This window comes from Notolepis coatsorum (genome assembly GCF_963971535.1).
Source record: "Notolepis coatsorum genome assembly, chromosome: 19".
NCBI classification, from domain to species: Eukaryota; Metazoa; Chordata; class Actinopteri; order Aulopiformes; family Paralepididae; genus Notolepis; species Notolepis coatsorum.
The window spans coordinates 82,805,667-82,818,840 of NC_140183.1; the positions used below are offsets into that span (position 1 = coordinate 82,805,667).

The 13,174-nt window shown below is 45.8% G+C and overlaps 1 protein-coding gene across 1 annotated transcript in view; it reads right to left on the reverse strand.

Annotated features, from left to right (window-relative positions):
• Nucleotides 1–142: 142 nt before the first annotated feature.
• Nucleotides 143–13,174, reverse strand: part of sbk3 (SH3 domain binding kinase family, member 3) — a gene marked incomplete at both ends in the record, with an annotated part of 45,339 nt that continues 32,307 nt past the window's right edge. Inside the window, 3 exons of the mRNA XM_084336739.1 lie at nt 143–937; nt 2,900–3,102; nt 3,577–3,724. Of these exons, the coding sequence (XP_084192865.1) occupies nt 143–937; nt 2,900–3,102; nt 3,577–3,724 (1,146 nt within the window). The remainder of the gene's footprint in view (nt 938–2,899; nt 3,103–3,576; nt 3,725–13,174) is intronic.

A 13,174-nucleotide genomic window follows, 5' to 3' on the forward strand; every position in this document is an offset into this window, starting at 1 on the left:
TCAAATGATATACAAATTGCAGCAATATTTTGCATATTATCAAGTATATTACACTCTTAAAAAAACAGTCTCAAAAACCTTTCCAAGGTTCATTGTCAATTCTATAAAAAAATCAATATTTATGTAGTTCTTTAATTTTTTTTTATCTCTCCCCTCTTCCCTCCCTCACCCGCTCGTCCTCCACCCCTCCTGTCTCCCTGATTTTCCTGGCCTCCTTCTCTGCCTCCTCTGCCTTCCTCTCCTCCTCTCTCTCCGTCACCATCAGCCACGGCCCTCCCAGGTAGCTGAGGATCTCCTCTGGGTTTCCGCGGAGCTTGGGCTCTGGGTGGATCAGCTCCCTCAAAAGAGTTATCACCAGTGGGGTGAGGCCCTGGAACTGAGAGGGCAGGGGGTTGTTCTGGTGCTCCTCCGTGACATTGTCTGTATCCTCCTCCTCAGGCCTCCCCTGGCCGCCCTCTCGGCTCCTCGCCTCCCTCTCGTCCTCGCGGTCAAACCATCTTTTGTACCTGCGGTAGTATCTGTCGTCACTGGTGGATTCCTCCCAGGGAAAACAGCTGGTCAGCAGGCAGTAGACCAGTACGCCCAGGGCCCAGCTGTCAATACAGGGCTCCACCATTATCCAGAGGTCCTCAAGCTCCTCCTCGTACTCCCCCTTGTTCCCCTCCATCTGCCTCCGCTGCCTCGCCTTCTTGATCGCCTTGACGGGCTCCACCTCAGGGGTGCAGAAGGGAGAGTCGTACCATACGCCGCGGACGCTGGAGCCGATGGGGCGGGCGAGGCCGAAGTCGCCCAGTTTGACCCAGCGGCAGGCGCTGTCGCACAGGAAGACGTTCTCGGGTTTGATGTCACGGTGGACGAAGCCCAGGGAGTGGAGGTGGGTCACGGCGCCGCTCAGCTGGGACATCACCCTCTGGACCTGCTCCTCGTCCACTTTCTTCTGGAGATGGGAAGAGATGGAGGGAGAGAGAGGGGGGGGGGGGTGGGGGGGGGGGGAGAAACAGACAAGTTAGAGCTACATCATCAATATAACTTCACACCAGCAGTGGGTGGATGCTTAGTGCTCATGTCACCAGTGTTTTAGCAGCATTTGAATGTCTACTTTGACTGTTTGTGGTCTATTCTAATCTCATCAAGTATGTCTGGCTGGTGGCTCTTTTGGAAATCCCTGCTCTACATCATGTAGTCAGCCCTCGGACAGTGAAAGCAGGCCGACCTTCTTATCACTACTCTTTGGGTTACTGGCAGAGAGACTATCTCTGAGACCTACTGTACAGTATGGAAAGGGATGACTGGTGGCTTTTAGGTCAAGTCTTTATCATGCACTTAGAGCCTTAAGTTTTTACTGACCGAAATGAGGGCACAATATGACGTGCAAAGGTAGGAGGGGTTGGCATCTAGAAGCACTATTGCATATTCTATTAATGTAATTGTCTTTGAGAGAATGGGGTGGTGACGCACGGCAGAAAATGTGACACATGTTTCCTACGGACAGTTAACCTTAAGGTAATGGGCGGACTGCAGCAAGCATGGCTGACCCCAAAGAGGATACTTTGCATTGTGGGATAGATGGACAATTTTGAATGGCTTCAAACATGGGGGCACCCATAATCCCCCACTGTATCTCATTCAGGCACCATTTCATTCAAGCACCTTTGTTGCCAAGCTATTATCCCAAAATAGACACAGACCTGTAAACTAGTGTCTAGTGTGTGCAAGCATTTATTCAATTCAGATTACATTATTAATTAAAGGTACTGCTATAAAGCTCCTTGGGAAATACCTCAGAATTGTACACACACACACACACACACACACACACACACACACACACACACACACACACACACGACAGACAGACAGACAGACAGACAGACAGACAGACAGACAGACAGACAGACAGACAGACAGACAGACAGACAGACAGACAGACAGACAGACAGACAGACAGACAGACAGACAGACAGACAGACAGACAGACAGACAGACACACAATTATTGCCACTCTTGCACACAACTCTAACTTATTTGGTATTATAGATTTTATAATCCCTGTATTCATATTTTCTCCATCAGCAGCCTTGCACGTCTGCTATGTACATTTACCTGTAACTGTTTGTGTACATAACTTGTTGTAAAACGCTGTACATAACTGCGACTATAACCCTATGCATACTGTTACATAAATGGTAAATGGTAAATGGCTGCATTTATATAGCGCTTTACAATTTTGTTCCTCATATTTTACCCACAAAGATGTAAATACTGATCAGAACGTGCAATGTAACTCACTGTGCCTCCTTGTATATATATATTATTTATCTATTTTTACCTTATTTTCTAGCACTCGCTTGTATTTAAATATGTTTAAGTTAAGTATTGTGTGATTTTGTGTGAAGGGCGGACTAGCAAAGTAAGATGTTTATTTTATGGCAAACTGTCTGTTTAACTGTGCATATGACAATAAACAATCTTGAATCTTGAATCTTGAATCTTGAATCTTGAATTCACTCACCCATTCACACACCGATGGCGGAGGCAACCATGCAAGGTGCCGACCTGCTCATCGGGCGCAATTAGGGGTTAAGTGTCTTGCTCAAAGACACTTCGACACACTGCCCGGAAGAAGTGGGAATCGAACCGGGAACCTCCGGATTGCCAGACGACTGCTCTACTTTTTTTTTCTCTTTACAATATCTTTATGTTTGAATCTTTAATCTGTAATTGTATCCATCGCCATGCTGCACTGTGAGTACAGTCTTGTACAGTCTCTACTACTCTCCACCACTGCCTCGGACCGGACACAATAAGGCCTGCGCTAAGCAGCCGTCTGTCAACCAGTGATTTAGTCAGAAACAACCCCACCGCCCGTCTCCCATGTCACACACGAGCCGACACTGACCTCTGACACGATGACACTGTAGAGGTCACCGTAGAGCCCGGCCTGCTGTGCGAAGACGTAGTAGGTGGGCGTGGAGAAGAAGATCCCCAGGGCCCTCGTCAGAGAGGGATGGGTGCAGAAGGAGAGGGAGAGGTGGTATTCACGCAGGAAAGAGGAGAGGGAGGTGGACCTGCGGGGGAAGAACTTCAGAGCCATGGGAGTGCCTATGGGCGGGGGGGGGGGGGGGAGAAGAGACATACACTGAGATTACATACGTTATACATTACATGCTGAGAGAGATTAAGTCATCTTAAATCAAAACCTGTCAAAGGCAAGTGTTATTCCTGGAACGCCAGTACGACACTGTGGCACTATGAACAAATATAACTTCCCCCTCGAGGGATGACTGGGGTTGCATTAGTTGTGTAATGGAGGCTTCACCTCGTTTGCAGCAACCCTATATCCCGGGGGATAGCACATCGTTAAAACACTGGCGCCGAAGGTTAACCGAGGATTTTATCAAGACACCTACACTGACCCCTGTACAACCCATGCAGAAACACAAGTCTCATGAATGTACTGTGGTGGCCAGACCCTGTGCCACAGGACTAATGAACCCTTGTGGGAATTTCACATTTCACCAATTAGTGGACTCTGTTGGTGCGCCGTGATATTTTAGTCCCATACTGCAGGCTCACCTCGCTTCTTGTGTACGGCCAACATGACCTTGCCGTAGGTGCCCTCTCCCAGGAGCTTGACTACCTGGAAGTGGTCGGAGGTCTCCAGGCTGGACATGGACTGGGCCGACAAGTAACATAGCTCGTCCAGTTCCTGAGACGTTACCGCCTGTTGGAGACACACACACAGACACACAGACTCTCAGTGATGTTCAACCGATGATGGTCGGCGCAGAAACGCAGATCAAAGAGCAAAGAGTGACCGATAGCTACTGCCTGACTAACGTGTTGATGGTGATGATGAAGGTGATGATGAAGGACTTCTCGGAAGTGGGAATGAGGGACGTGTGACATGTCGATAATAACCAATACTAGGCTTGTTGCATAATGGGGGACTTCACAAATCTGAGCGCTACGTGACCTTAGAGGCAGGAACATCACCCTGTCGTGAAACGTGGAAATGGAATGAACCTCACTGTGAATAGATTAGATTCACATTTTTTTTATCCACTTTTTCTCCTCCTTTTTCAATTTTTCTCCCATCCCAATTTCGCCTCGCCAATTCTCCCTTCAATTCTCGCCTCTCCTGTCTCGAACGTTGCTATAGACCATGCCTCCCACTGGTCGGCTGCAATGTGAACCCCTCCGGTACACGAGGAGGCAGCCGTCGCATCTTTTCACCTGTACAGCGCGATCTCTCAGTGGCGAGGAGTAACGCGTGGGAGGCTCACGCTGCCCCCGTTGCTTCCAGATTCTGCTGTACAGGCGGCGTGTATATTTTCCCCAACGGAGTTTCACTTCCGCGTTGGGTTTGCGCGATCTGATTGGCCACTGACGTTTTTTTCAGCACCAATCGCGTTACTCCTAACAATCGCGCCAGCAGGCTGTTACCCTAACCCTAACCCTAACCTTAACCAACTAACCCTAACCCTAACCTTAACCCTAACCTTAACCAACTAACCCTAACCCTAACCTTAACCCTAACCTTAACCAACTAACCCTAACCCTAACCTTAACCCTAACCTTAACCAACTTCGAAAGAGAGCGACTTCGAAAGAGTCGCCAAGCTTAACCAGTTTGTTAGGAGTAACGCGATTGGCGCTGAGAGAAACGTCAGTGGCCAATCAGATCGCGCAAACCGAACGCGGAAGTGAAACTCCGTTGGGGAAAATATACAGGCGTACAGGCGCACCAACCGAACTGTAGGAGTCGCTGTCCACAGCGTCCGATCCCCACCCACCAGCTTTCCCACCCCTAACACTGCCAATTGTGTTAGTATGAACGACCAGCCAAGCTGGTAGCAACGCCGAGAGCTGGGCTCGAACCCAGCATCTCCTGCGTTAGTGGTGAGCGCCTTGCCCACTGTGCCACTTAGCCGCCCGATTAGATTCACATTTAAATGTATTGTCATTATACAGCACAAGTAGCTACAGTACAACAAAAAGAAGTTTGGCATCCAACCACAGTGCAAATGTAACAGTAAAGTGCAATAGTAATATACAATGTACAGGTGATTAAACTGGGTATAAAATATATTAGTACTAACTGGGTGTAGTGCTAATCAGATGTACAGTATGTATAGAGTTGTATTATGACTTTATTCTGGTCTCAATGAAACATCTCATCTGTTGACCATGAATAATGCAACATTTTTACTTTAAGAACACAATGAGAAGAAAAGGATGAAGTACAGTAGGGTCTGCCACGTGAGCTGTTGAGCCAGTTCTACACCACAGTCATCAAATCTGTCCTGTGTACTTCCATCACAGTCTGGTTCAGAGCAGACTTCAGCGTACAATAAGAACAGCCAATAAGAACTGGGTGTAGTGCTAATCAGATGTATGTACAGAGTTGTAATATTAATATGTACAAGTATAAAGGTATATAAAGACAGTATTGTAGTAGTCATACTGGCCAGCAGTGTAACTAGTAAGAGTAGGTAAGGGATATGTACATATATATAGATATAGTATCTACAGATATGTAAAAGGATTATGTGTAGGATTATTATGATTACTATGATTACAGTGTAGGGAAGTTATAGACAGTGAAAGCAGTAGGTAGGTATAAATTGAGTATAGGCAACAGAGTTCAGAGTCGTACAGTATGGGTAACAGAGCCCAGGGTGTAGGCAATGGAGTTAGAGTTCAGAGTTTAGAATAGTCATGATGATTAAGGATGGATGATTGATTGAAAGGCAAAAACTAAAAATAGTAATACGATGATATATTGTGGACCAAGAGTGTCAGCTCATCTAGCATGATTGCTGTCTGCATTGCCCGATAGAAGGGGCGAAGAAGAGGTGATAAGACGATGGCTCATTGGTCAATTAAAACACATGGTATATTGTGGACCAACAGTGTCAGCTCATCTAGTGTGATTGCCTGGCTGCATTGCCTGATAGAATGGGTGATGAGATGATGCAATTAAAACATATGGCGCTGTCATTCCCGCCACCACCAGTGTGGCAGAGTGATTGCATTCTATGTTTTCCTTTGTTTGAACTGGATCCCGATCAAATTCTCAAGCAAATGAGGGTGGGTGTGAACATAGTTACAACACATAGCTCAGCACAATAGATGAAGCTACCATAGCATGATGGTATATTTTTACTTTTGACCTTCCAAATGTGTCTTGCGTAAGAGCGAGTCACTCCATACAGTATGCGCCCCATCATAGGCGCCTTGTTTACATTTTGATTGAATTACACTTGTTGGGTAATTCAATCAACTACTACATCTTTGCATAGCAGGCCGGGCACTATGATGACCTCTACAGTGTCAATGTGTCGGGGTGGGAAAAATAAATACATGTCATTACATAACCTTCTCCGGTCTATCATTGTGCCAAATTGCATAGAAAGCAACATGTATAAGGGTACTGAATAATAATAATAATAATAATTATTATAATGATTAAACAAAATTACAATAGGGTTTAGCCCTCTTCGGGATCTTGCACCCTAATGATAATAATAATTAATCCAACATTTGGGATTCCACATTATAAAACACCTGAGTTATAGAAATCTTGTTGAGGCCAACTGAATTCAGATGAAGTTGTTTTTGAAGATGGTTTCTGTTTGTTTGTTTGTTTGTTTGTTTGTTTATGAAAATGTATTTATAATGCCTATGAAAACAAAACTATTTCAAAAAAATATTCCACATGGGATCAAAAATGTATGTGACCCCCAGCATTTAATACACGAAGAAATGTGTCTTTCATATTGTAGACTACTGTAGTGATGTTTACTTTCTTCAAATTACCTAACTTTCATATCAAACCCAAGGAAAGCCATCTCTTATCGATGAATGATTATTCAATGATTATTCAGTAGTACTATGATTATTATTATTATGCTTAAGTGTTTCACAGTCAATAAACCTTTGGGATCAGACTGTGTGTGTGTGTGTGTGTGTGTGTGTGTGTGTGTGTGTGTGTGTGTGTGTGTGTGTGTGTGTGTGTGTGTGTGTGTGTGTGTGTGTGCGCGCGCGCGCGCGTGTGTGTGTGTGCGCGCACGCGTGTGTACTCTAATGTGTAACTTTTATTATATATTATACTTTTATTACGTGTTGTATTTCTCAATGTCATTATAAACAAGAGCTTGCTTTCAATGATCCTTTAATTAAGATTAAATAAAGATTGAATGAATGCATTTGATGTAGGCCTAATGACAATAATAATACGGCTTGCAGGTCTTAATTGTGCTGCTAGTAACATAATACTACACAATAAAGGACATATAAAGATCACTGGTAAACAGATATGAAATTATCCTAACACTGTAGAAATGGGTACCGATTTATTATAGACGTATAAATAATCCTCTGTTTAAACAATTGTTTCCATCTCTGTTTTATTTGTGATATTCAGTTTTGTTTTATGTTCTATAACTTTGTATACTCTTCAAACCATTGCCATGTAGTGATATAGATAATAAAATGATATGACTAACCTCAAAGTAAAGTACATTTTCTATATTTTAAGCAAAATACAATTTGCAGTGCATCATTCTCAGCAGCACGTCATTTAATTTGATCACTTAGAAGGAACTGACACTTAGCCTGGTCACAACCAGTTCAACACTCTGATGACTCCATATTGTATAGGAGGGAGACAGCAGGTACAGTATATCTACATTTACATTTACATATAGTCATTTAGCTGATGCTTTTATCCGAAGCGACATGTCAAAGCAAGAAGGGTAAACCCCTGGCAGCTTAGTAACAATGTTCGTCAAACAGTATTGATCTTGGTGACCCCATGACCTTTTCTCTAGTGCAGGCCAAACCTTCAATTTTAGAATTAGTACTCAAATCAGTGTATCTCCTGATCCAATTTCCATCAAACTGTACAAATATATGTGCCCTTACCATAGCAAGGAGGCCTGTGAAGTTCTGAGTCGTCATGCCTCATGGTGGCGCCATTCTCATTAAACTAAAAACATGAACTACTCCTCAACAGGTCGATGTAGGGGCATGGTCACAAAAGGTGGATTGAGAATTCGGGCCGTTTGGGAATATACCCATTTTCGGCCACTGGCAGCACGTGTCTAGTTAATCCTCCCTACATGCCGGAACTCGCCGTAGATGGAAGCGGTCCGGGATACAACAAATTGGCTCCTGTGATTTACTATTAGCAGATTTAAAGGTCAGTAAGCAGTAAAGATATAAACACTAAAACTTGAGAAGCCTCTAAACAGCTGTGCTCCAGCATCAAACCTTGGCAGCCGCAACAAAAATGATGCCATGAAATGAAGAATCAAATCAATCTTGTCATGTTTATATTACTCTGTCATCTTACTATAAAATTAGATGGCATGTTTGAAGTACCTTTTATTTTAGTGTGGTTTTTGTTTTGAGATAGGGTATGTGCCCTTTCAAAGCTATAGGCTCATCTAATGAACGACTGGACTAATATTAAGTTTGATGAATAGCAATTGAAATCACAAGAATGTCATCTGTTGGTATGAACTTCTGATGTTAGGTTCCATCAAATGAAGAACAAAAAAGTTGACTTACTGTCATTTTTAGGATTTTGTCAAATCAGCAGGTGGGCGTCTGTCAGGTCAGCAGTTCACTCGCTCTTGGTTCTTGCCAGCATCGAAAGAGAGACTTGACAACCGCTGGCAGCCAGTGAACACTGTTATTCACAACTACTGTTATTCACACAACTACTGTGCTACAGTGCTGACGTGCTGCAGGGGCTCGTCTCACGCTTCCACCTCACAGTTGAAGTTCCTGCTTTTGTCTTCCTTGCCCTGTTGTGAGTCCATGCAGCGATTCAACTAGCTTTATAGCAGAGAGACTGACAGTTAGCTACCTGACCTGGTCAGTGACTGTGTTCTTCTCCCTTGGAGACCCCCCCACCCCCACCCCCACCCCACCTCTCTCTCTCTCTCTCTCTCTCTCTCTCTCTCTCTCTCTCTCTCTCTCTCTCTCTCTCTCTCTCTCTCTCTCTCTCTCTCTCTCTCTCTCTCTCTCTCTCTCTCTCTCTCTCTCTCTCTCTCTCTCTCTCTCTCTCTCTCTCTCACACTCTCAACACTCTCCACCCCTCCTGTTTTTTCCTTGTGCCAACTCTCGCTGCCTCTGGCTTGTTTTGCCGGTGACTATGCATGTATGTAGTACGCACCAGCTGTAAGGCATTTCAAACTTCTCTCCCTGTGTGCCCCCTCCCCCTCCTGCTTCGCTGTAGTGTTCATGTCAATGTGTCCAATCTGTCAGTCAGCCCAGCCACATTAACATGTCCCATAGTGTCCAATGCCCCCCTCCTCCTCCTACTCCTGAACACCCCCCCCCCCCATCCTTTCTCCCCTCCAAACACATGGCCCTTCCCCATTTTCTCCCCTCCCTCCCTTTCCATTTCTCTCTATCTCTCTCGCCCTCTCAGCTAGTCAGTGAATTCCCCTCACAGTGAGGGGTTCCTCATCTAATCAACAGGTATGTAGAAATGGGATGCTTGGAATTAGCTAACAAGCTGTTCCTGTAATCACATTATATTACTGAGATGACAGTCTTAAGTTCAAGCCCACCAATGTAGCGTTAACCTGCTGCATTATCTCTTCTTCTCTTGCTCTTAAAGGAACACGCCAACTTTTGGGGAAATTCGCTTATTTGCCATCTACCCTGGAGTTAGACAAGCAGATACTGTACATACCCTTTTCTTCTCTGTGCATGCATTAGGCTTGCTTTTTGAAAAACAGGGCTTTTGAGGTGATGAAATCACTGAGCCCAGGCAGCAGTGGTTCGGCAAAAAGAAATTCAGAGAATATATCTGCTTAGAAAACAAAAATGTCTAATAATTTTTTTTCTCCACGTGGTAAATACCCAGGTCACAACATGTTTACAGGAACGTTTTGGAGTTGTATTTGGAGTGTATTTCGTGACTGTTGGGAACTAGGCTACACTGGCACACCTACTTCCAGTGAATGATGCTAAGCTAGGCTAACGGTGCGGCTGTTCCCTAAGCCTAATGCATGTGTAGCAGGGTGGATTATCCCTGCTTTATGGGAGTGGTTGTACACAGCCACCTGGTAGCCGGACGCAGCAGAGCTGAGTCTAGCTGGATCCCCGACTGTAGGCCAGGAATGTCAAAGTGGAGGTCGAGCAGCAGGAGGATTCACTGACCTAGGGATGGTACTCTGGTCCTTCTTGCCCTCCAGGGCGATCAGCAGTAGCTCCCCACACACCCCCACTTCCCCCAATACTTCCTGAGCCCTCCCACACCTGATGGCAGTAAGATGGATGATGTATTCGCTCCCCAAAGCAGTACCCTTCCTTAATGACCTGTAGAGACCTTTAACCATGAACTATAGGCAGGAGTGGGGAAAGGGTTAAATAATAATGAGCATTACCCGGGCAGAAAAGGGTTAAGACAACAGACTCAGTAACAGACACACACAGTGCTCACAGTGTTCTTTAGTGAAGTCTGATTCAAGTTACAATTAATTACAGTCTGATTCAAGTTATTTAAGCCCTGGGCACCTAGTGCTCTCGCTCTGTAACACAGACTAAAGTGCTTCCCACACTGGGCTAGACACAGTAACAACACCTTCCCTTTAAGGGTTTATATATACTGTTCTGCTACTCCGAAGGTGGGGAGAGAGGGGAGGAAGAGGGAGAGGGATAAAGGGGTTACTGAATGGGAATTTTATAAAAGAACACACGTTATTATCACACTCAAAAGAAATTAACAGTGGGCCCACATTTAGCAAATAAAGTCCTATCTAAAGCCGGCTTGAAATAGTTGGGGCGCCCCTCTACACTGTTCTCCAGCGTTCGTTCAAAGCACCGTTTATCTTCACTCTTACAGAGCTTGCGCCACACAGTGGACTGTCTGCCGACCATGTTTCAACACTCAGAGCACCGCTGATACTTATCCAAGATGACGGGCCCAACCTCAGCACCACTAGTCCGGATGCTAAGATGGCCGACGGAGATCCCGCGATAACAGCCAGCGGGGCGGAGTAGACGCTGGGGCAGGTGATACTGGGCAACGGCTTGGAGAGGCTGGAGAAGCGTGCAGTATAGTGGTGTCCTCTGCTGGGCTGAAGAGGTGGGCCGGCGCGCACGACCGCGTGCTAAACTGTGGTACTTGCATAAACACAGCTAAACTGTGGGTTGTGTTGAACCCTCCTGCTATGACGCCTATACACAGCTAACGCAAGGTGGCCAATGTCTACCACCTGATCTTTGGCGATGCTCGCCTGTTGATTCCTTCACAGTGTCTCTGGCACATGAACCAAACGCTAAGCTACCGTAGATATTTCTAGGATAACCCGTTGTGTAACTGAGCTTATCCGGCGCATTAATCAAACGCTCAACTACTGCATGTATTTCTGGGATAACCCATGTTGTTGCTGAGTCTGCGTGCTCACTCGCTGGTGCGTGTAGGACGCCAAAGAGGAAGTTCCTCTCTGCTGCACTTGGCGTTGAACTCGTTCTTCTTCGCCTGATGTCCTTCCTGCCCAGCGACCACCACCGACCCCTGCCGGCACCTGGAGTCCTGGCTGTCTCGCTATGAAACGCCAATGTTTTGAAGAAGGAGAATCAAAGAGCAGCAAGTTAATAGTCAACGTCGGGGAGGGGTGATCAAAGAGAACCGCACGTTAAGTGTCCATGTCCGGGTAGGTATGATCAAGAGCGGTCAACCGGTTACAACGTCCTCGTGAACACCTAAAATGCAAAAGATTAACGTCAGCCACCCTGAATAATAACCAGACATATTCAGGTGGCTACACATGCACAGAGAAGAAAGGGGTATGTATCTGCTTGTCTAACTCCAGGGTAGATGGCAAATAAGCAAATTTCTCAAAAAGTTGGCGTGTTCCTTTAATCCCTCTACTTCTTCTCTGCAGGAGTAGTGAGTCTGTGTGCAGCGCTTGAAACCCTGTTTGCTTTTGACCCTCTTGGAACGGACAGCAAGCGAAAAGCTTCAGCGTAATGCTTTTGCTGTTATGTCTCACCATCCTCACCGCCACCAAACATCTATTTTAATATGTCCTAAAAGGCATTTCTGTGGCTTTCTCAGCATCCCTCCTCTCCCCCTCTCATCTTCCACCCCCCCCCCCACCCCCTCCCTCCATCCCGCCCTCTGTCCAAAACATGTCCCTCTCACTCTTTCCATCCCCAGAGAGCATGATCGTGTCCTCTCGTCGTGAGTGACAAAGTCAGCAGCTGAGGACGTCGCCTTACAGAACAGCCCCACGCTGCGCTCGGCGCTGGATGGCAGAGCTCACTTCCTGCTCAGTGCCAGCTGTAGACACCTGGTCTCGACACCCTCCTCTTCTTTCTGTCCACTCAGATAGATTCCCCTGATACAACATACTACCTCCGGACTATTATTGCACACAAGCATCTCTCTGGCTGTACATTATGTAACACAAACACTAGGCTGCTATCACAACCGATCTTGCAGTCCTCAGGTTACTACAGCTGCTAGGGGACCGCTGGGGCCGGCTGTTGGTATCACTGTATGTCCATGTTCCTGTGTGCACCATAGGGTCCCCGGGCCCCTGCTGTGACAACCTGCTCCTCAAACCACTCTCTCTCTCTCTCACTCATCACTTTCACTGAGTGCATTCCCATGTTACTCTGCTTTCATTCACAAACATGTTGTTGAGACACGTGGCCAGTCACACCTCACACTGTCACACACACACACATACGCACGCACACACACACACACACACACACACGCACACACACATACAGAAACATAACATACACATTCACACACACACACATAAAGTTACAAAATCAAACTGAATGCACACACATATTGAACATGTGCAAGCACACACACATACACACACACACACACACATGTGAAATATGGGGACATTACATAGACACATTACATGCATTCTGTAACTAACCCTAACCTTATCCCTAACCATAACCTAACCATAACCATAACCTAACCCTAACCATAACCTAATCATAACCATAACCATAACCTAACCCTAACCATAACCTAATTTGTGTTATGGGGACACCCACATTTGAGTGAGTGTGTAAACCGGAGGTGTCCCCTGTAGTATAGCAATACAAGTACACACACACACACACACACGGTCACGCACACACACACACACACACACACACGCACACACACACAC